The 23,425-nt window shown below is 45.6% G+C and overlaps 3 protein-coding genes and 2 long non-coding RNA genes across 16 annotated transcripts; 4 read left to right on the top strand and 1 right to left on the bottom strand.

Moving 5' to 3' along the window:
• Window positions 1-23: 23 nt before the first annotated feature.
• On the top strand, window positions 24-1,072 carry LOC4815783 (uncharacterized). The gene has a single exon (XM_001355377.4). It carries the CDS (start codon window positions 166-168, stop codon window positions 931-933), a length of 768 nt encoding a protein of 255 aa, XP_001355413.3. The 5' UTR covers window positions 24-165; the 3' UTR covers window positions 934-1,072.
• On the bottom strand, window positions 1,006-19,219 carry LOC4815610 (uncharacterized). 4 transcript variants are annotated; one of them, XM_033384746.1, is made up of 6 exons: window positions 19,194-19,219; window positions 8,351-8,417; window positions 7,688-8,270; window positions 7,447-7,597; window positions 1,348-1,464; window positions 1,006-1,266 (listed from the first exon to the last, which is right to left on the bottom strand). In XM_033384746.1, exons 2-6 carry the CDS (start codon window positions 8,408-8,410, stop codon window positions 1,149-1,151), a joined length of 1,029 nt encoding a protein of 342 aa, XP_033240637.1. In that variant the 5' UTR covers window positions 8,411-8,417; window positions 19,194-19,219; the 3' UTR covers window positions 1,006-1,148. The 4 variants fall into 4 exon arrangements, with proteins under 4 accessions (XP_033240637.1, XP_033240636.1, XP_015041102.1 ...); XM_033384745.1 differs by lacking the exon at window positions 19,194-19,219 and adding an exon at window positions 18,362-18,513; XM_015185616.2 differs by lacking the exon at window positions 19,194-19,219 and adding an exon at window positions 15,330-15,465.
• Window positions 3,210-5,931, top strand: LOC6902046 (uncharacterized). Its single transcript, XM_002133544.3, has 2 exons — window positions 3,210-3,565; window positions 3,630-5,931. Exons 1-2 carry the CDS (start codon window positions 3,430-3,432, stop codon window positions 5,813-5,815), a joined length of 2,322 nt encoding a protein of 773 aa, XP_002133580.2. The 5' UTR covers window positions 3,210-3,429; the 3' UTR covers window positions 5,816-5,931.
• Window positions 15,764-17,056, top strand: LOC117185064 (uncharacterized). Of its 5 annotated transcripts, none has more exons than XR_004470567.1 (4): window positions 15,764-15,778; window positions 16,263-16,491; window positions 16,552-16,652; window positions 16,714-17,056. It is a non-coding gene; the product is annotated as an uncharacterized lncRNA (long non-coding RNA). The 5 variants fall into 5 exon arrangements; XR_004470568.1 differs by having other exon boundaries at window positions 15,770-15,784; XR_004470566.1 differs by having other exon boundaries at window positions 15,776-15,790.
• Window positions 19,220-19,553: 334 nt separating the features above from the next.
• LOC6902047 (uncharacterized) lies at window positions 19,554-20,920 on the top strand. Of its 5 annotated transcripts, none has more exons than XR_001452590.2 (4): window positions 19,554-19,642; window positions 20,127-20,355; window positions 20,416-20,516; window positions 20,578-20,920. It is a non-coding gene; the product is annotated as an uncharacterized lncRNA (long non-coding RNA). The 5 variants fall into 5 exon arrangements; XR_004470563.1 differs by having other exon boundaries at window positions 19,562-19,648; XR_001452591.2 differs by having other exon boundaries at window positions 19,566-19,654.
• Window positions 20,921-23,425: the final 2,505 nt, after the last annotated feature.

The following is a 23,425-nucleotide window of genomic DNA, read 5'->3' as shown; positions in this document are numbered from 1 at the left end:
AAGTGTGTTGCCCTGGCAGCAGATGTCATTGTAGATCAATTGTGTATCTCAAAATTTCCCAAGTAGTATCCCCCATAGCCAAAATCAAATAATTGGGCCAAATTTCAGTGTATGTTTGGTCATTATTAAGTGTGTTGTATCTCCGTTGCAACAGAAGGCAGAACGATGTCCAACCAGAAACAGACCAAGACACAGGCTCCGATCCAGGCCCTGGCCCAGGTTCAAGAGGCGGACAAGCGGTTAACAGACGAAGAGGCGCGCCGCCATCGTGCGAAATTGCGATTCAGCTACGGTAATATGATTTCCAATGCAAATCTGAATCGCATGCGCAACCGGCTGAGCGCCGCTGTGACAGAGGCGGGACCCACAGCAGCGGTATCAGCAGCAGCAGCAACAGCAGCAGCAGCAGCAGAAGCAGCAGCAGCAGCAGTTGTTGTATCAGAAGGAGACGGAGCAGCTAAAAAAGTATCCTCGGCGGGAGCACCAGATACAACACTGCGCCGCATCTCCTCCACTTTTGAGCATGTGTGCAATGTGAAAGCCGGCTGCTGTGTGGCCCAGCCCCACGAGGACACCGAAGCGGATGGGCGCGAGGAGCGGGCCGAGGTGCTCATTTGCAGCCAGATGATGCCCCAGGCACCATCCCTATCCGTTCTGTCGCCTGTACCAGAACCACAGAAGATGAAGGATCTTCCTCTTGACAGCAGCCACTTGGACGGCTTCTATTCAAGGCCATTGGGCGAGTCGCGTGCCATCGAACGCTGGCAGCAGCTGAGCAGCACGGTGACGTCTCTGTTCAGTGCCCGCCGCTACACCGATGACTCGGAGTCGCCTGTGGCCAAGACGCGACGCCTACGCGAACAGCGGGAAATGCTACAGATCTTCACTAGACCCTTCCTCATGGATCAACAGAAGCGGGAATTCAGAGATTGAGAAAGAAGAGATTGAGGGAAAGACGAGACGGGACGTTACAAGACGGGATACCCCATTGAAAGTCGCCGGCAGTTTTTTTCTTAATCAAATTTAATTCATTCCCGATATTCGATATAGTACATCTCCTCTATTTCACATACATATCTCGTCCACTCTCCTCTCTCGTCCATTGGGGGTGGGGCAATAGGCAGCACAGCTTGGGGATACACCACGGACTATTGGCAGCGGCATCTGTCGCGCGGACAGTCCGACTCGTAATTGAGGCATTCGTCCATGCAGTAAGTGTCGGCTCCTTCGCGTCCCGCCAGCTCCCCAATCGCCACGCATTCCTGACTGCAAAAACAAGTCAGGATTATGTTTCTGCGGTAGTATGCGGTAGTCCGGGCATTCACTCGATTCAAGGGCGCTACTTACGGACAGTGGCAGGCCTCCTCCGGACAATTGGGCGGATAGCGCAGGCAGTTGATCTCGCACCAGTGATCGATTCCAGGCAGCGTACGGAATGCCGATGCCCCAATGCACTTTTGATCTCTGCAAGAAGATAGAACCAAATAATTGAGCTAAAACATGAAGATTAGTGGAAGGCGGAAAGTCTATCGAATGAGACATATATCCATATCCATGGAATGTATGGATTTTCCAGTCTCTAAACGGGGAGGGTCCTTCTACTTCTTCTACTCCAAAACCGCTAAAATTGTGAAAGAGGGAATCTTCCCCAACTCCAAGACCAACATCTGGTCCGTAAAATGTAACGAAACTGTGGGATGAACGAGGCAATCCTATATTACTACTATATCAAGGAAATATCTGTCACTCATCCAGGAAACAACTGTCGTTTCTCATCTAGAGTCCGTCATAGTTGTCCTTTGTAGTTGTCGTTTTTCCAAAAATGCAAATCAAAATCTAGAAAAAAAATTAAACTTTTGCATTGCGTGCGCTTTTGGGTGTCCAGCGGGTGGCAGCAGCGGAAGGGACGCAATCAGATGGGGGAGCAACGTCGACTGCCAGAGCTGCGCATTAACTACGGCAGTGGCCGCTCTGTCATTAACATGCGCAGTTCCAGAGCCATGGTCAAGATACAAACGCCCCGCACCGATATCGTGGTGAGGCATCGCAACTCCAATGCTGTTACCTCGCTGGACCATTGTCTCCCGATGTACAGCGGCTATGGTTACAATCTGGAGAGATGCTTCCTTAAGCCATCGGTGCCGTCGGTGCCATCGATGGTGGGGCGGCCTCTGAATCCGATTGGTCCCGGACAGACGCCGTCGGACATGGCGACGCCCGTGCAAAACCGAGATCGTGATAGATTTGAGTCCATCGTTTGCGAGGCACTGCCAAAGACGGTGTCTCGCAATAAGTTCCCCATGATCCAGAAGCTTAAGCTGAAGCTGAAGTCCAAGCTGAAGGGCAAGTCCAAGAACCAAAGCAAGGCCTAGAGTTCTGACCAACTGGAGGAAACTTCAGGAAAACATCGGGGTAACACCACAGGCGGCAAGAAAAAAGCAATGCATTAAACAAAAAAAATAAAACAAAAACAAGAACAAAAAACAAACAAAAAAAAGGCCTTGACTGGAAAAAAAGCGCAGTTTGATTTTCAAAGATTCCTTCCTCCTAGAGCAGTAGCATCTTTGATCTCATTTTATTGATAGAATCTTCGAGGTGTTCCGATTGTAAGATATCTTTAAAATTTCAGGGGTTCATTGATATATTCCCTCCTGAAACCGAAGACGTGTTGTGTACGAGCGGATGGGGAATACTTAATGGAACTTTTTGAGTTCCTTTAGCCCCTCTGTCGATTCTTTAAATATGAGTATGAGTCTGCAAGGATCGAGTTCCGTGACTTTAAAATTGTGGATCCCACAGGGTTTATGCCTATGTATCCGATCGTAAGAATTATACGATTTCAATGATTCCCTAAATATAGGTAGATAATGGCATTATGTATGAGTCTGCAAAGATCGATAACATAGGACTTTTACGATGATTTGCTTTGAATATACATAGGTAAATAATATCACTGTTTATGAGTTTTGTGGTAGCTTTCTATTGTCTTATGAAAGCCAGTTAATGGATGATCTCCATCTTTTGGATACTGACGGACGCATAAAAGTAAAGTCATAGGTTGCCGTTTTTGTTAAATTTATGTGTTCCCAAATCGAAGACCTTAGACGTCACTTTTAAAGAAACCCCCATCCCCCCGAAATCCATCTAGCTCTCGGTTAGTTTTCTGTTTGTAACATTTGTATGTTTTGGGTGTGAAATTTCTCATTCTAACACTGATTTCGGTCTCGTAAGGAAGTTGTCGTCTGATATCCGGTCTATAATATATTTTTTCTATCATCGTAAAACAAAACAAAAACTAAAACTAAAAAAGTCAAAAGCTCAGCAGCTTTCAAAACAAAGAAGCTTCGCGTAAGCCATCAAAGAAACAGTCACGTCACACAATTCTCAACACCAAACACCAAGTGAACACATCCGAACGCAATCGCAGCGATGGGATCCCAAATGTTTGAACGTATTCGATTGCGGGAGTTGGCCGAGGCCCAGGCACGGGCCTGTCGGGTGCCGCTTCATCTGCAGCCGCAGATCGTGAATATGGGTGACTACACGGCGCAGTATCCACCGACTGGTTAGTAGTTATGCAGCGTCCACGTTCCAAATTCGTTTGTGCTAATCCTTTGCTCTTTGGTCAGCCCAAATTCAAGGACGCTCGGGACGCAATCGTCGGCTGGTGACTGGCGTCCCAAGGATCACCGTCAGCGGCCGTGCTAATTACAGTCCATTTTCGGGTGAATCCAAGCAACTGGTGACGGCTCTCACTTTAGCAGCAGCCAAAACTGCTGCAGCAGAGGCTGCGGCAAAGGCAGCGGCAGAGGCAGCTGCAGCGGCAGAGGCTGCGGCTCCACGTCCGGCTAGAGCTCCAGCCGGTGCCCAGATGAGGAGGGAGTTTCTACCTCGAGTGGCAGGACACGCCCGCCGAGGTCAGCCCCCTGTGACAAAGGCGAGCCAACTGAAGACCCCACTGGCTAGGCCAGTGCCCAACAAGAAGATGCCGCGCACTGAAGCTAGCAACCTGCGGGTGCTGGAGAATAGCACCGTCACCACAGGAGAAAATGGTGACACCGGCGACCTGACCGATCAGAACAGTGGGACACATGCCCAGGGGTTGGCGGAGGTGTCAAGAACCAGCTTCACGTACTTTGGGGAGCCGGATGACGACGTCGACGGCCTTTTGACGGAACATCGCTTTCACGCCGGACCCGCGGCCAGTCGTGGCTCCTTTCATTCCGACAAAGCCTACGATGCCGTTATCAATAGCACTGGTGATGAGACGCCTGCGCCCGCGAGTAGCGACGTCCCAATTGCCTCGGCCTTGTTGGTCGCATCTGACCAAGCGGCCGTGGAGGCGTTAACGGAGAGCTACCAGAAGCTGAACGAGATGGTCGTAGAGCTCAACCCGTACGTGAACAGCTCAAAGAAGACCACTTACGAGCAGCTGGCAGCCGTGTCCTCCGTCCCCCCAAAGGACCAGAAGAAAATACCGAAGCCGTTAACTGCCCATCTCAAAAAGGAGCTCCACACGCTGACATTGATGAACAGACGGATGCAGTCCAATCTTAAGATCATCATCGGTCCGCTAGACCGCACTGAAGCAGGAGGCCCACCCCAGATACTCCCGAAACCCTCGACCAAGAACACCACCGGCGGCAAGGCCCAAGAGGCCAAGGGCTACGAGTCCTCGAGCAGCTACTACACGCCAACCACCAGCTTCAGATCCATGCGCCCCAGTCTCGAGACGAGTGTGGCCATCAGGAAAATAGAATACCGGCACGTTGAGAATAAGCCAATGATGATGCAGGAGCCTCGCATCATCGCCAAGGCCCAGTCGTTCGGCATGATCGAGGAGTACAATCTGCAGATGAATAGCATGATGGCAGCAGAGAGTCTGAAGCCCGATCCAGATAGCGATCTTGATACCGATACCGATTCAGATAACGAAATGGATCAGGGGATCCCACTGCTGTCTACTCCGGCTCCTGTTGCTGATTCCAATGCTGATTCTCGACGTGCTGGTGCTGCCGCCTACTCCGATCTAATACAAGAGATGAGCCCCTTGTGCCGCATCGCGTTCGAGAACCTGGGCAAAAATTCCAGCTTGCTGTTGGGTCAGCTCCGTCCCCTGGTGAACGAGGCCCGATCCATTTACGACAAAGAAAAGGACAGCTTGGCTCGTTCCGTGTCCGACCTGGCGATGGGATCCATTCAATCGGCATCGATTGGCAGTTCGGACGCGGAGTCACCATTTTGCGAATTTTTGGCCTCATTGTATTCGGGGGCGACAAGCTTGACCTTCGATGGCATCCTTACCCCGTCGATGGCTTCCTGCATGTCCACCACTGGCATCTCGACCCCGTCGATGGTGACATGCTTGACCCCAAACGGAGTCTCGACCCCGTCGATGGTGACATGCTTGAACTCCAATGGCAACTCGACGCAAGCGCCCGAGCATAAAGCCGACAGTGGACTAACTTCGAAGATGGTGGAGCGCCTACTTGTGACGGCGCTATCCTCTCTACCCATTCCCACGCAGGTGCATTCCGGCACGCAGACAGAGATTCCAAGGGATCGGTCACCGCCAGCCACACCACGACGCTCTAGTCTCATGGCCAAGAATTGGAAGTCACGTTTGTTAGGGGGGCGCGCAAAGCTTTCAAAACTGCCGCCCCCTGAAATACGTGCCTCGACGCAGCACCTGGTAGTCCATAACAAGGGTGTACAGATTTTCAAGAAAGTCCTGGTGGGGACTTTACAGGTGTTCCTGTTCATCATGCTGATCTTGGTCTGTGTCTATCCGGAGATACGGTGCCTTAGGAGCTGACGCTCCACAATTTCCATGATTTTACTGATGATTCTTAAATGTTTTTTCAAAATTGTTGCGTGTTGAAGAAGGCACTGGCTTCTCAACGTTTTGTTTCAATGCGGTTATCAAAATTATGTTTTTTAGTTTTCGTTTTTGCAGACCCACTCAAACAGACACTGGATCCAGAGCGACAGATCAATGTTAATAAATAAATTTCTTGTGTACTAAATCGTATTGAATCGGGGCCATCCCAGAGAAGCCAAAACCAAGCGCTGCGAATCGGCTATGCCCGAAACAGAAAACAATATAAATCCGAATTATATATGTTTTATGTTTATTCAAGCATTTATTTATATACAGCAAGTGTGTCTATGAGTATATGTATGTAATATGTATATATGTATGTGTGTGTGTTTTGGAAACCATAACCGTTTTTGCTTAATATTTAATAGACTCGCATTTACCTTTACCCGTTTCGGATGCCACTCTAGCCCCGGTTCGCGGCGCGACGAACAGAACTTTGGAATCGGGTAAGTTGTCTATGCGGGTACCGGTTACCGGGTATATGCGGGTAAGCTGTGTATCGGGTAGCATTTAGCAGGTAGTAAGCGGTTAAGCGTGGGCTCGTTTGCGCGCATGCCGCGTGGCATTGCTAAAAACCAAAGCAAGAGTTAGAATTGTCTTCTCAAATGGCAGATTTTCAAGGTGAAGGAAACAGCGAAACGGTTAGAGTCAGTGGAAACGGTTATGATAGCTGACACAGAATAAGGAATCAGCATCGTGTTGGGGATAGTAGAGACAAGGATAGCAAGGATAGCCAATCGGCAATGAAACGGGTACAAAAATTCTAGAAAGAGGAATTAAAAGGAGTGGAGTAAAATAGTTGTTAAATTAGAAGGAAACAATTAATATTAAAATCAAGGACCGTAATAATAAGTTTTATTTTAAATATCACACAATCAAAAATAGAGCACAACTCTCAATTTAATACTTTTTTAAAAATACCTTTTTTTTACACTTATTTTTAATTTTTTTTTATGGAAACATTTTGAGAATGCCTCAAATAGTAAGGAATGTATCCTTAACTCTCATTTTTTCTTAACTACCTATAATCTTTTAATTTTCAAAATTTTTACTTTTTTTTTAAGGGAAAAAGGAAGGAAGGAAATTATTATTATCACCGAAGAACATGCTTAAAAGGGATAATTATAGGGATAGATTATACCTAGAGTAGTTTACCGGTATATATAATACTGCTGTGCGGCTATTCTGAATAGTTACGAAAATAAAAAATTGTCATTATGTAGGGACCCTGATTAAAATAATAAAGATAAAGTCGAGAGGAACGAAATAGTATGGAATCGGTAAGGAAATGAATTCCTCGTAGAATGGGAGCTGAGGCAAACGAGAGCTCGAAGAAGCGGTAATAGAAATAAATCAAGTTTGAAATCAGAAGAAATAAAAATAAATAAAAGTTAAGAAAAGCCAAACAATGGATAACGAGGTGGCTAAGAAGTAAAACAGTTAAAGAAAGCGTACTACCGAATCGATTAATGCAAAGGTTGCTTCCGAACCGGTTACAATGTCTAGCCGGAACATTTTCCCCCGCATCCCCGCACCATATACCGTACACCGTACACCGTACTCACCGCACAATCAAAGGGAAGACATTGTTGTCCTCGGGCGCCCGATAGTCCCGATAGTAGAGCAGATATGGCGATTTGTTATTAACAAAAATGGGCGGCACACCACCGCCAGTGTTCGAAATGATGGCTATATCGGCACAATTCCTGAATGTCTCTGTGCAATGGAGGACATAGGGGGGTTGGATATTGTGGGCTTACAGATGAGACACTGGCAAGAGAAAGAACTCTATCTTTGGCAACTTACCTGCCTTGCCGCAGCCGACGGCCTCGGTGCCATTGGCACAGGTGCCCCACATATTGGCCGTGTAGTATGTCCACTGGAGGACGCACTGGGTGCAGGTGACATAGGCCGGCAGCCTGACACGGTAGCGGAAGATGTCCTTTTTTTTGGCATCGCGCGGTATAAGGTAGCGGTGCTCCCGACTGCCGGAGATCAGCAGGGGATAGCGGTCGAAGCACTCCTGGGTGGCCTCCTGCCGCGGATTGTTGTTGGGGCAGAGGAACATCTCGAAGCGGCCGTAATGGTTGGCCGTCAGCTCCACTTCCACCTCGATCTCCTGGCCGGAGGTGTAGTACCTCGAGATGATGCCCTTGGCGAACTCCCCGCCCGCTTCGTGTGGGCGTGGCGACTTCACGTGATAGGCATCCCCACAGACGCCGCAGCGGCCGCTGTTCTGCTCCCACTGCACCGCATATCCGCCGCAAAAGAGCTCGTTGTCGTTGTAGTTCACGGGATTGGGATACCCAAAGCGCCACATGGCATTACGCGCCGGAGGATCCATCAGGCGGCCGTGCCCCAGCACCGAACGAACGCCGAGCAGCAGCAGCTGAAAAACATGGGAGGGATATTGGACAGACATACATATGTAGGTTCGGTCACTAGCTTTATTGGCCAAAAACCACTTACCAGAACCACTCGGAGCGTGCTCATTGTGAAGCCCGAGCCAACTGTCAACTGTCGCCGCATCTTCTGCCTAAAAAAAAGAATTTAATGAAATGCGGATTCAGTTTCAGATATCAGACATCAGGCATAGGGCATGAAATCGATTGCATTCCCTTGAAACGGGTTCTTGGAGACAACAGTGGCACGAGGACTAGAGGAACGACGACTAAAGACTGTAGTCCTTGTGGCTTATATTTTGGGACTTTTCGGGACACGGAAACCATTGAAACCATTGAACCATTGAAATAAATGTCAAAAATAGCTCAGAATATTTATTAAACTCCGATTCCATTAGGTTTTACATAGATTTTACGTAGTTTATTTTGTTAAAATTGTTGGCTGAAGTCTGTAAATTCTGCAACTCAATTTTTAGCTTTAGATGATCAGCCAACCAACAAGAACACACTGTTATCCGCTGACTTATCCAAGCCAATGCCAGAATCATCGGCGAGTGGGCCGGGACTGAGGCCGATACTGTCCTTGCTAGCATCTCCTGCCGAGACCTCCTTCTTCAAGAGTGTCCTCTTATACTTGCGTGGCTTCGCATAGCTGTAGCTATAGCTGGCAATCAACACAGGAATACGGCTGGCCTTGCGTACGGAAGCGCCGATGGCCTTAGATATCACTGCATCCATGGTATTGGCGTCTACTTCCTCCTTGGCCTGCTCGGCTGCAGGAGTCAGAGGGAATCAGTCGGAATGGATGATAGTCGAAGCATGAGGGACGTTACCTCAAGATAAAAGTGCTCTAACCGGCACTTCAGAATGGAAACTCAGCGGAGAATTGTCTCTTGCAGATGGGCCGTCTTCAAGGAATACGATAAACTGAACAACAGAATAATGAATGATAGGATTCTGAGTTGATTGTAAGTCCTAAACAAATAACACTCTTGGAAAGACCTCCAAAACATTACAGTTTCTTTCATTTTTTAGATCTTTAACTTCTACGCGGCCATTGCCAATAAAGAGTGAACAAATTAATTCCGAATTTCTTTTACAAAACTCCCTCAGCAGGTTTTCTATTAATTGCTTTCCCCTATCGAATGTAAATTTGATTTTGCAATTACCGTTGAAAAGCTGCTCTTGATTTTCGCTGCGGAATTACGAGTATCTGAACACCCGAAACCTCCACCTCTTGCACCACTGTCTCTGTCTCTGCGCCTGTCTCTGTATAATGCCTGCAAGGACGTCCACCTGATCCGCTTTCCGACTTTATGGCTGTGTGCCCTTTATAAATAAATTTACAAAACAGCAACACACCGACACACACTGGCCGATGCAGCAACAACCAGACGGAATCCAGACAGACGGATAAATACTCGTATGTATTTATATTTGCTACGTTTTTTGTTTTCTTTTTTTTTTGTTTAAATATGATTTTTTTTTCATACCCTTTGGGGCTTATCTTTTATGTTAAACATGTTTGCTGGCGCAAAAAAAAGTAATCAAGAGAGAAGGATTAGCAAAGGACCGAGTTGGTAGATACCCTGCCTGCCCTGATCAATTTTGTTGGGAGCTGTAGAGGCAGATTTTTAATGGAAAGACTTGGATTTTGAGGGGAACTACTGATAATATTTATGGGGAAAACTTTAACTTTGACTTTTTCATATCGTAACGGGGATATACTGGTAATCCCATTAATGCTTAAATTTAGCCATCCGATCCGAGGGGTTCCAGTGCCGTCTGTGCCATGAAAAGCTGAGAGACAAACTGGAAAACAAAAGTGCTCCTACGATCCTAAACGCGGATATTAATTGAGTTCTGTAGGGCATACTATACTCCTTCTTCAGAGCATGGACAAGACCCAGGCCCGCCTTTAAAGTGTATTAAAAACTGTCAATAGCTGCATGGTATTCTGTCTTCGGTTTTTTCTTTTCATTTTTTTTCAATTTTAAACAACATTTTTAATGGCATCATCTAGTTTACGCACAAAACAGCACAAGAGGAATCGGAGCTGTCTCTGGATCTGGAGCTGAAACTGAAACTGAGACTAAGGCTGAGGCTGGGGCTGGGGCTGGGGGGCTCCAATGCATAAACGGGTTTCCAACTCCGGCACTTGAACCCGGTCCGGCCCCCTCCGACCACAAAAAGGCAACAACACAGAAGCTTTTGGGGGCTAAAAATATATATCCAGATGCTCTCTCTCTTTCTCGCGACTTCGAATCTCATTAAATGTCCAAGTGTGGTTTTATTTATTTGCTTATTTACGTTTCTTCCCCCCCCCCCCCCCCCCCCCTAACCCACGAAGAATGGGCATGTCCAATGTCCCCACTCTACCAAATTGGCTAGCAAACACATTGATTTCTTGGCCAAAAATTCAGAATATATGCAAAAATTTAGATATTTTAGCAAATATTACGTTGTTTTTCTCAATGGCCATTGACTTTCGAGGCTTTCGAGTGACAGGCGAGATGAGCCACAAGGTGCGTTTGTGGAGCATAAGAGATGGGGAGTGGATACTGCGACTTGGACTTGATTTGAGTCGGCATCGATGTGGCAAGAAAGGCTGCTTTTGTTATGACTAAATGGACTATGTTTCAGTACTCGAAATACGTATCTTGGATGACCAGATGCTTGAAAAATTAACAAACCTTTTGGCGTATAAAACACTTCGCCGTGACCTTTGTGTTCAGCGCAATGAATCCTTTTTTTTCTAGCAATCCTTAACCAGCCGATGGGTGCTGCCGACCCTACTGAAAATACGTAAAAATGTCTATCTCTATTTTTCCCTAGCCTAGCCCATCAATCTTTAATATTTGCATTGGAAATCTGTACCGAAATTCTGCTCGCTCTTGATGGCGGCAAAAGTTAAAGGCACGAAGCCTGGGTGGAGAAAAGAGCACACTCGGGTTCTTGACTGCGGAGCTCAAGTTTCGCCAAGTGATTGAGCACTGCTTGGCGGTTAATTAGGAGCTTAGTGCAGGTGTTAAGTGCAGCAACAACCTGCCACCCGGCTTTGCCACCTACAAGCAACCACTCGAGAGTAAGCTTTGTTGCCTTTGCCCCATGCCCCATGGCCCATGCCCATGCCCATGCGCCCTGCCCTGGCACCAGCGACGTAATTAGGCATGAGTGTTGGGTTTTTAATTGGGGCCCAGAAATCAATAAGGCAGCTGGAAGGCTGGCAGGCTGGCAGGCAGGCCTGGGTCGCGACTGTGTTAAATGAGCGTGCAACATGCAATATTCCACGACAGCGGCAAAAAACGATTAATGGGCGCTCCCAAAAAGAGATGCAAACACACACCAAAGCCGAAACAGCGTCCTTGTGGATGAAACAGAGGGAAAAAAGTACAAAAAACAACAACTACAACAATCAACATGCAATTACAACAACTGGCAATAACCAAGAGCGTTTATCATAATTGTAAAGCAGGAGAATGTGACAGGAGCGGGAGGGCTGGGGTCCGTTTCTCGAAATGAAAATGTACGAAATTTGGGACCTCTGGTCGTCGGGCCTCTGATAAATTGAAAACCATGACAGAAATTAAGTTGTAAATTAACCAAATTGTTGAAGTCCAAAAAAAAAAAGCCGAAGGAAGTTGAACGTGCAAAGGGGAGACCGCGATCCAGAAGAAGCGCCACCAGCGTGGATGTGTGGAGGTAGCCCCTGTCTTTCGCATGGCGCTATTTAATGTTCGATGCCATTGCGCAATTCCCGCCAATCCCCACACGAGTACTCGCATTAATAAAGTGCATAGCAGACAGCGACCGAAAAAAGGTAATAAATGTATCACCTTATGCAATCGATGTCTTGTCGACTTTTTTTGGCTGGCTGTCTGGGGGGGCGTGACCGGGTCCGAAATAATCGAGCCAATAAAGATGTCCACTCGGCTCGTAATGAGTGGTGTCAAAAGTCGTGCAGAGAAGGACCATGGAGACGCCCACAACACTATTAAAAATTCGCCACACACCATTGACTTTTCAGATGTTACATTTTTCTATGGAAATCCAAAGATAGTGAAGGCTAAGATAAAACATATGTACATAAGTCCGTACTATATGGCAACTGAGTGCGGGAGTTTCGTGATGCCAATGCGCTCTTTCTGTTTCTTTTCTTTGGGACTGCATGACTCAAAAGATGTTCGGTTCTTCATTTATATTTCGATCACATCAATAATTGAACAAGAAACTCAGCTACGTGTATTATTTCCTCCGTTTTCTATTGTATGATTTATATATGGCATGGCGCCATATATACGGATACAAATAGATTGAAATACATATATGTATGTATGTATGTACGTGTGTACGAGTATGCTGATGTGGAGAAGCCCACACACAACAGCAGAACTGGTCTCGAATTTTGGGCGACAGAAATAAATCAGGAATAATGATATTGATACGCATAATAATGATAATCATCATTGTTGTCATCAGTTTTTGCACCAGTCACGATTCTGTAAGCTCCAGGCATGACAGAACGAACGAACGAACGTTCATCCAAGTATAATACCCTTTGGAGGTCACACTCTTAAGTCTTTAGAAATTATTCAACTGATTTGCAAATGGGAATGGCATCGAATGGAAATCGAAAAAATCTATTAACGAACCGCAGAGCACTAATTGGTTTGGGTTCTCCCTCACGCTTCTTCCATCTTGCAGGGAAGTGGTTCTGTTCTGGAATTGGCACAAAGAAATAAATCTCCCACGAAATCTGTTTACAGAATCTGTGTGTGTCTTCTTTTGTGGAGCTAACCGTTTTGTAGTGGCTAATGGCTTTTTGATAAGTCCATTTTATAAGTTCATAAATAAATTAACCATAAATAAACAAGCAAAAACATAAACAGACTTGTAAGTGTCTCTGTCAAGTCAACTCCCGAGCAAGAATCGTCATGGATGGATAGCTCGAGGCTGTATTTAGTGTACGACTCGACGCATGGGTCTCGGTCTCCTCACGGATGCCACTCACGTAGAAGTGTCTTTGAACAAGTCCCAGCAAACATGCGTAAATTTTATATTCAAAGAGAAGACTTCGCTTTGCTTCAGTTCGATTGTCGATCGATCGGTCGATCAATGGCCAATTCTTTCAAGGCAAGAAAAATGTGCCAATGTGTCAACTGGAATACGGATTTCTGGCTCCCCGAAAACCGCAAATGAATCTTTGCCGTCTTTGCCAAACAAATGGCCCAATTACTGGCTTAGAATCGTATGCATGTATACATATGTATGTACATATGTACGGTTTCAGTTAGAACTTAAGCTAAATTTCCAGTTTTTTGTTTGAGGCATCACTGAGATATTTCCGTTTTGAAATTTCTTTTGTTTTGTGCCACGAGAGACCACAATTTATGGCACGACAGGGCGTGAGAACAAGCGTGCCAGTCTACCAGTCTACCAGTCTCTCGGTATCGTCTCCTCCCTCTACTCTTGACCCGACGTGACGTCTGGAACTGGCTTTGGCATCCTTGGCGCTTTTGGCATTTAAAGAGTGTTAATCGAAAGCGAAAACTCCGACGGGAGGGAGGGTCAGTAAACCAAGCCGGCTTAACGGCCCAACAGTGAAGGTCAGCAGTGAGCGGAGGAGATCGGTATCCCGATCCCCACTGCAGATGGCACATGAAACCTTCACAGATCTATTTTTGCATGGCAATGGCGCTCGAAAGTATGCATCGAACAAACTGGGGCTTTCCTTGAACTTGAATAGTTTTTCCCCACTTCTGGGTGACCTATCCGGTGATAGAAAGTTGTATCGAAAACGACATTGACGTTTTCTTGCGCAACAACAAACAGAAACTTTTGCTTTCTTTCCTTGTGCACAACATTCCATACCACAACTCCACAAATGGAGAACCCCCAACGTGATGTACATAATATATCTACATAAAATCGTATAAAGTGTATATATATTATATGTGCATTCATGGCTAAACGAAAAATGATTTCTGGCCAAGTGATTTTGAGTCATTGCAAACAGCGCTTTTTGTTCGGTGTGTGGAATCAATTACTCAGAGGGGCACGTTAAAAGAGAGCCTCATTGAAATGCACAAATGCCACGCCGTGCCGTGGCATGGGGCACATAAAAGTTGGTATTCCCTTTCCCCAATTCCCTGGCATAGCGGGTTCTATTAACTGCACATTGTACGAAGTACGAGTGCGAGTACCCTGACCATTCCACGAAGGCCTCCTCCCCTCTTTAGTATGCCGATCGGGTAGCACTTCAATTGGCTCTCAACGAAACCCCAAACAGCGAGAGATTTCGGGGTTAATTCGATTATTTGAATGACGGCAGAACCAAACGAATCGTACCGTGAATTCTGGAATTCCTTGGCAGGTGCACTTTTCAGAATTGAATTTCGTTTGGGTGTAAATGTCGCTGAACCTCGCGGAGTACCATATTTTCGGAACAAAAATGCTTCTCTTATTTTGATCAGAATTTATATGAAACTTTTGTTTATTACTCTCCCGCATAATTTTAGATAAGAATGCGAATACAATTTTGTTTTAATTGTGCACCGCAGCGTACCATATTTTTGGAACAGCAATCCTTCTCCCCTTTTTTTTATCAGAATTTATATGAAACTCTTGTTTAATACTCTGCCGCATAATTTAAGATAAGAAATGCTAATGCGATTGTGTTTTAATTTTACATTTCTATGCCTTCATTTTACATATTTTGTAGATGGACGAGATAATAGCACACATAAATCGATTCAAAGTGTTGATTGCAATTGAAATTGCCACAAAAAAATAATGTCATACATTTTCCGATGTATGTGCACCTCTTCCCGCCATAGAGAGACCATCGGGAGTTCGAAAGAGTTTCTGAAGATTTTAACAAGGACACACATTCCTTAGTTCATCATTTATTGCGTAATGCTTTAGGAAAATTGCTCTTCCACCATTTGGGAAATGTGTTCAAAGAACTGTTTGCAATAAGAATATTTGTATATTTTTTTCCTCGATAATATTTCATTGTTTTCCATTTTTTTGAGATAAAAAATTACCTGTAAATGTACTCCACTTATTTAACACTTTAAAATATTTACAAAAAATTCTTCACGCACGCACACACACACGTTGAAAACCCGAAGGAAACTTTTTAGCCCAATAAAAAAAATCACACAGTATAAAAACGGAAAAAATTAGCAAAACAATTGTTCAGATTCCTTGAAATTGTGGAAGTATTTTAAAAATTGTTCTGTTTTTTCAATACATTTATATGGCAAGCCGGCTTGCTCCAGCGGGTGGATGGGTGGTGTACCGAGTATAAGCGAGTATAACTCCCGATTGTGCGTGTGTGTGTGGGTGTGTTGGGCGCGTGCTATGCGTCTGCGCAGCGGCAACGTTCTGATTTCGTACGACGCCCGGCGCTCGCATTTCAACGTCTTTTGAGTGCGCGGAACAGCAGCGAAGGTGGACAGAGGCACCGACAGCGACTGTGGCAGAGGCAAAGGTAAAGGTAAAGGTAGGTGAGATAGGCAGCGACAGCGACAGCGCAGCGGCTGAGCGCCAACGTCAAGACGCTTCCGAGTCCAGGTCTTTTTTTATAATATTGGCGGCTGCGCAGTTCTGCTGCTGCCACTTCTCTCAACGCGCTGCTCATGCGCACTGCGTTGGCGTTGTCGTTGTCGTTGACGTCGCTGCTGGTATACCCTTCAATAAGGTATCGTGTATTTTCGATGGCACAATAAATGCACTCCTTATCCGCTCTGATCACCGAATAGTACACAAATTAAATACAATTTAACGCTGCCCAAACAAGCGCTCTGTAAACAATTCGCACAGCTGATTGAGTAGGGCTACCGTTTAACAGCGCGGATGATTATTGATGCACTCTGGTCACCTTATTGAAAACTCTAGCTGATGTAGGGCAGCCTTAAATACTTTATATATGTATATATATAAATATACATACTTTATATTAATATTACCAAAAGTTCTACCAATCATTCAGTAATTTCTTGGAACGAGCGAAGCGCCTAAAACACAATAAGGACTGCAAAGCTTCTCAGCAAAGTGTTAGACAGTGGTGACAGCCCTGGTCACACTTGACAGAGGGTTATCGGTATGATTAGCTTGTCAAACTTTGGACGTCACAAGAAGAGCTGCCTAGTCATTAAGATAGAAAAAAGTCGGCCGGAAGAAAACTCGGAGTCTTAGAAAAAGGTACGAATTAGTAAGAAACTTTGCGGATAACACAATTTAATATTGTGCTTAATTCCATAGACATTACCAAGAAAAATCAGTCGAAAGAAGAGCCAAAGAGTTCGGCAGAAAGGCTGTCGGTAGAACAGACATCAATAAATTTGCATCTCGTTGAAAAAAAGGTATGAGTACGTAAGAAGAAGACAATTTGTGCAGGATCTAATAGTGCTTTAGTTTCAGCAGCTATCAAAGATGAGCTTAGTCGCTGTGCATGTGGCGGACGGGGATTTCGAATGCTCCTGCGACGACATCGTCAGCGCCATTATGACTGGAAGAGCCAAGCTGCTCCTAATCGCCAAGTCGACTCCCACCTGGCTGAGCGCCCAGCTTATGCATCTCGCAGATATATGGCACTGCCCCCATATGAGCTACGCCCACAGTCTGATTAAGATCGTCAATAGCCATGGCATCGTGGTCCGGACCCGCTACATTGTCTTCACTGATGCCAAGGCTGCCTCCGATATTCTGACTCTGGCATCTTAATAAACTATAATAATAATAAACTAATTAATTCGATAGAAATGTACATATATGACAATGATTCTCTGTGTGTGTGGTCTGTGGTTCCGAAGTTATAGCCGGGTGTTGTGCCATTGTGGCCATGCACTCTTCGAGTAATTCGTGGTCGCATATTCGATCTTTCGCATTAGCGGAGGACTTGGAAGACAGGCAAGTTGCTGTAAATTTCGAGAAGTTTCGGCAAAAGTAAAAGTGCTGCCATACTGCATGCGGGCTAAGCAGCTGATGGATTCTAACCTAGAAAATTGCAATTGGATTACGTTTCGACTTAGCCCAATTTGTAGGAATTACTACAACACTACAATGCCTATACATTTTCGTAGCTGCCACATGGAAAGAGTATGCAATGCTTCGGCCCACCGGCTGAAGAGCCTCCTGTTTTGCTGCTGTCTTTTTGCTTTTGTCTTTTCGTTGGCGCTTTTTCTCTGCTGCTGCCGCCACTTGCGTCTCTGCTGCCGTCAACGCATTCTGCTTTGGTATGCAAAGGAAGCGGTAAACATGCAAGGTGAGGCCGTGTGCTCTTCTCTCTGCTCTCCTCTGCACCTGAAAAAAGGGACGGCATTACGGCAAGTGCGTGCTCCGTCCCATTCCGGCTAATTGCTGCGGCCAGGCAATCAGCTGATTAATTGCCAACATAGTCTCCAAGGGTCTGTCTGTCTGCGGGCGGGCTCCAGGCCGATCTTGCGCGTAAGAGGTAGTGGCGTCGTCCCCAATGTGAAGGAGGGGGATACTGGTACTGTGGTCTGCAGCACCTATCGCATTACACTGCAGCATATCGGGAATTCTGTCACAAAAACCTGCTTAGACCCTGCCTTAGATCATCCCAACCCGCCCCCCACCCCTACGATGCCCTTGAGGTGCGTCTCGCTTCTGTCACAATTTGTCGCAAACAGATTTTGATTTATGTCGTCCACTCTGAGCGCTGAATATGAAATCAATAGATCGATTTGGGGCTCTTTTCGCTTGCAAATTGAAATAGTGACTTGGGGCTTTAGATAAGCCCCGAGAATTGGCCGCAATGTAATTGGTGGCCCCAAAAAATGGCCAAAAAAAGAACAACCAGAGCTCCAACCAAAGCGCTCCAACATGGGGGTTCAATGAACCTAAAGCGGAGTCGTTTGAATTGCCCGCCACGGCTGTATAACAGTTTGGTAGGAAATATTTCTTTTCCGCCACAAAACAGCTGATGATGAGGGAAATTTTTGTTTGCTCTCTCTCTCTCTGGCGCTCTAAGCATAAATGCGCAGGATTTAAAAAGCCGGATATGCAGAGATGGAAAGAGAGAGAGGGACCTACGAAATATGTGCCTTACCTTGTATGATTGGTGCACCTTGTGAAGGATGTTGCAAGAACGTGTGTCTGCTGGAGAGAGAGTTTCACTCTGCGGGAACATTCTCGCAGCTGTCGTCGTTGGGCCAGAAGGACATACGGACCACAACCTCTCTTCATTCTAGGTTGCTCTCTCTGTTCCGCTCAACCACAACTACACCCCCTCGTTTGGGTGTAAATGTCGCTGAACCTCGCGGAGTACCATATTTTCGGAACAAAAATGCTTCTCTTATTTTGATCAGAATTTATATGAAACTTTTGTTTATTACTCTCCCGCATAATTTTAGATAAGAATGCGAATACAATTTTGTTTTAATTGTGCACCGCAGCGTACCATATTTTTGGAACAGCAATCCTTCTCCCCTTTTTTTTATCAGAATTTATATGAAACTCTTGTTTAATACTCTGCCGCATAATTTAAGATAAGAAATGCTAATGCGATTGTGTTTTAATTTTACATTTCTATGCCTTCATTTTACATATTTTGTAGATGGACGAGATAATAGCACACATAAATCGATTCAAAGTGTTGATTGCAATTGAAATTGCCACAAAAAAATAATGTCATACATTTTCCGATGTATGTGCACCTCTTCCCGCCATAGAGAGACCATCGGGAGTTCGAAAGAGTTTCTGAAGATTTTAACAAGGACACACATTCCTTAGTTCATCATTTATTGCGTAATGCTTTAGGAAAATTGCTCTTCCACCATTTGGGAAATGTGTTCAAAGAACTGTTTGCAATAAGAATATTTGTATATTTTTTTCCTCGATAATATTTCATTGTTTTCCATTTTTTTGAGATAAAAAATTACCTGTAAATGTACTCCACTTATTTAACACTTTAAAATATTTACAAAAAATTCTTCACGCACGCACACACACACGTTGAAAACCCGAAGGAAACTTTTTAGCCCAATAAAAAAAATCACACAGTATAAAAACGGAAAAAATTAGCAAAACAATTGTTCAGATTCCTTGAAATTGTGGAAGTATTTTAAAAATTGTTCTGTTTTTTCAATACATTTATATGGCAAGCCGGCTTGCTCCAGCGGGTGGATGGGTGGTGTACCGAGTATAAGCGAGTATAACTCCCGATTGTGCGTGTGTGTGTGGGTGTGTTGGGCGCGTGCTATGCGTCTGCGCAGCGGCAACGTTCTGATTTCGTACGACGCCCGGCGCTCGCATTTCAACGTCTTTTGAGTGCGCGGAACAGCAGCGAAGGTGGACAGAGGCACCGACAGCGACTGTGGCAGAGGCAAAGGTAAAGGTAAAGGTAGGTGAGATAGGCAGCGACAGCGACAGCGCAGCGGCTGAGCGCCAACGTCAAGACGCTTCCGAGTCCAGGTCTTTTTTTATAATATTGGCGGCTGCGCAGTTCTGCTTCTGCCACTTCTCTCAACGCGCTGCTCATGCGCACTGCGTTGGCGTTGTCGTTGTCGTTGACGTCGCTGCTGGTATACCCTTCAATAAGGTATCGTGTATTTTCGATGGCACAATAAATGCACTCCTTATCCGCTCTGATCACCGAATAGTACACAAATTAAATACAATTTAACGCTGCCCAAACAAGCGCTCTGTAAACAATTCGCACAGCTGATTGAGTAGGGCTACCGTTTAACAGCGCGGATGATTATTGATGCACTCTGGTCACCTTATTGAAAACTCTAGCTGATGTAGGGCAGCCTTAAATACTTTATATATGTATATATATAAATATACATACTTTATATTAATATTACCAAAAGTTCTACCAATCATTCAGTAATTTCTTGGAACGAGCGAAGCGCCTAAAACACAATAAGGACTGCAAAGCTTCTCAGCAAAATGTTAGACAGTGGTGACAGCCCTGGTCACACTTGACAGAGGGTTATCGGTATGATTAGCTTGTCAAACTTTGGACGTCACAAGAAGAGCTGCCTAGTCATTAAGATAGAAAAAAGTCGGCCGGAAGAAAACTCGGAGTCTTAGAAAAAGGTACGAATTAGTAAGAAACTTTGCGGATAACACAATTTAATATTGTGCTTAATTCCATAGACATTACCAAGAAAAATCAGTCGAAAGAAGAGCCAAAGAGTTCGGCAGAAAGGCTGTCGGTAGAACAGACATCAATAAATTTGCATCTCGTTGAAAAAAAGGTATGAGTACGTAAGAAGAAGACAATTTGTGCAGGATCTAATAGTGCTTTAGTTTCAGCAGCTATCAAAGATGAGCTTAGTCGCTGTGCATGTGGCGGACGGGGATTTCGAATGCTCCTGCGACGACATCGTCAGCGCCATTATGACTGGAAGAGCCAAGCTGCTCCTAATCGCCAAGTCGACTCCCACCTGGCTGAGCGCCCAGCTTATGCATCTCGCAGATATATGGCACTGCCCCCATATGAGCTACGCCCACAGTCTGATTAAGATCGTCAATAGCCATGGCATCGTGGTCCGGACCCGCTACATTGTCTTCACTGATGCCAAGGCTGCCTCCGATATTCTGACTCTGGCATCTTAATAAACTATAATAATAATAAACTAATTAATTCGATAGAAATGTACATATATGACAATGATTCTCTGTGTGTGTGGTCTGTGGTTCCGAAGTTATAGCCGGGTGTTGTGCCATTGTGGCCATGCACTCTTCGAGTAATTCGTGGTCGCATATTCGATCTTTCGCATTAGCGGAGGACTTGGAAGACAGGCAAGTTGCTGTAAATTTCGAGAAGTTTCGGCAAAAGTAAAAGTGCTGCCATACTGCATGCGGGCTAAGCAGCTGATGGATTCTAACCTAGAAAATTGCAATTGGATTACGTTTCGACTTAGCCCAATTTGTAGGAATTACTACAACACTACAATGCCTATACATTTTCGTAGCTGCCACATGGAAAGAGTATGCAATGCTTCGGCCCACCGGCTGAAGAGCCTCCTGTTTTGCTGCTGTCTTTTTGCTTTTGTCTTTTCGTTGGCGCTTTTTCTCTGCTGCTGCCGCCACTTGCGTCTCTGCTGCCGTCAACGCATTCTGCTTTGGTATGCAAAGGAAGCGGTAAACATGCAAGGTGAGGCCGTGTGCTCTTCTCTCTGCTCTCCTCTGCACCTGAAAAAAGGGACGGCATTACGGCAAGTGCGTGCTCCGTCCCATTCCGGCTAATTGCTGCGGCCAGGCAATCAGCTGATTAATTGCCAACATAGTCTCCAAGGGTCTGTCTGTCTGCGGGCGGGCTCCAGGCCGATCTTGCGCGTAAGAGGTAGTGGCGTCGTCCCCAATGTGAAGGAGGGGGATACTGGTACTGTGGTCTGCAGCACCTATCGCATTACACTGCAGCATATCGGGAATTCTGTCACAAAAACCTGCTTAGACCCTGCCTTAGATCATCCCAACCCGCCCCCCACCCCTACGATGCCCTTGAGGTGCGTCTCGCTTCTGTCACCATTTGTCGCAAACAGATTTTGATTTATGTCGTCCACTCTGAGCGCTGAATATGAAATCAATAGATCGATTTGGGGCTCTTTTCGCTTGCAAATTGAAATCGTGACTTGGGGCTTTAGATAAGCCCCGAGAATTGGCCGCAATGTAATTGGTGGCCCCAAAAAATGGGCAAAAAAAGAACAACCAGAGCTCCAACCAAAGCGCTCCAACATGAGGTTCAATGAACCTAAAGCGGAGTCGTTTGAATTGCCCGTCACGGCTGTATAACAGTTTGGTAGGAAATATTTCTTTTTCGCCACAAAACAGCTGATGCTGAGGGAAATTTTTGTGTGCTCTCTCTCTCTCTCTCTGGCGCTCTAAGCATCAATGCGCAGGATTTAAAAAGCTGGATATGCAGAGATGGAAAGAGAGAGAGAGAGAGGGACCTACGAAATATGTGCCTTACCTTGTATGATTGGTGCACCTTGTGAAGGATGTTGCAAGAACGTGTGTCTGCTGGACAGAGAATTTCACTCTGCGGGAACATTCTTGCAGCTGTCGTCGCCGTTGGGCCAGAAGGAGAGACGGACCACAACCTCCTTTCATTCTAGGTTGCTCCCTCTGTTCCGCTCAACCACAACACCACCCCCTCACACCCCCCCGCAGTCTATGAATGATTAGGTAAACAACAGCGCGAGATCCGGCATCCGTAATGCCGGACCCGCTCGTACACTCGCACTCGTGACTCGGACTATTTCGAGTTTCCCTCATTTTCGAATTTAAAACTTTACAATTTCCTTGAATCTTTCCATCTTGGAAACCCATCTGCCACCTTGCTGCATTTGGGAAACATAAAACTTAAATTTTTAATTTTCTCGAAATTAATTTTTGGTTGTTGTTGTCGTTGCTGGGGTCATTAGGGGGAGGGGGTAGCCTTAGCATTAGCATACTTAGCCAGGCCCAAGCACATTACACATACGCACTGTTGGCTCCGCACTTTCACCTCTACGCGGGGGCAACAGGGTAAATATATATATAGAGAGAGAGAGGAAGGTAGGTGGACGGACATGTACTTCCTGTGCTTATGTGTCAGAGATGGGGGTTGGAGCACACTGCCGCCTCCATTCACTGGCAATTTACATGCTTTATTCGAGTAATTTAATTGCAAATGTCCCATTAGTGGCAACGTGAAGAGCCTGCAGGGCGGTGGACGGAGGAGGAAGAGCGACAGGGAGAGGAAAGTTTAGAAAAGGGGAAGGGCAGAGGGTTAGGCTGGAGGATGCGATGGGATGGTGCTTCTGGGCTTTTGGGGTGAGCCCTTAGCTGCCCAATGTTAATGTGTTCCAAGGCAAGGACAGTAGAACATCGGCCAAAGGGATATGTACGTATAGGAGCCAGATAGATTGATGGGTAGGTAGTATATAGACAGTTGCATGCGAGTATACAGCTAGAAAACATACGTAAACATCGAATAATAATCATTTCATCAAAGTTATATAGCGTTTCTTTTGAATGGACAATTTATTCCCAATGTTCGGCTTACAGGGATCCTTTCTAATTGTTTTCTCAACAAAAAGTTCCTCTAAAACGACTCTATCTGAGTTGCAGTTTTCACTGTACTTGTTTACAGGTGAATGTTGAAGGGGATTGTGTAGCA

The sequence above is a fragment of the Drosophila pseudoobscura genome, chromosome X, assembly GCF_009870125.1.
Source record: "Drosophila pseudoobscura strain MV-25-SWS-2005 chromosome X, UCI_Dpse_MV25, whole genome shotgun sequence".
NCBI lineage: Eukaryota > Metazoa > Arthropoda > Insecta > Diptera > Drosophilidae > Drosophila > Drosophila pseudoobscura.
This window is presented reverse-complemented; position numbering and strand designations above follow the sequence as displayed.

Bases quoted from the DNA above. Each gene is read 5' to 3' on its own strand.
- LOC6902046 (XM_002133544.3), top strand. From the start codon at position 3,430: ATGGGATCCCAAATGTTTGAACGTATTCGATTGCGGGAGTTGGCCGAG. The intron at 3,566-3,629 runs GTTAGTAGTTAT...CTCTTTGGTCAG, and splicing joins GGCGCAGTATCCACCGACTG to CCCAAATTCAAGGACGCTCG.
- LOC4815610 (XM_033384745.1), bottom strand. From the start codon at position 18,498: ATGAAGAGAGGTTGTGGTCCGTATGTCCTTCTGGCCCAACGACGACAG. The intron at 8,418-18,361 runs GTAAGGCACATA...TCTTTTTTTTAG, and splicing joins AGGTGCACCAATCATACAAG to GCAGAAGATGCGGCGACAGT. The intron at 1,267-1,347 runs GTAAGTAGCGCC...TTGTTTTTGCAG, and splicing joins GAGGAGGCCTGCCACTGTCC to TCAGGAATGCGTGGCGATTG.
- LOC4815783 (XM_001355377.4), top strand. From the start codon at position 166: ATGTCCAACCAGAAACAGACCAAGACACAGGCTCCGATCCAGGCCCTG.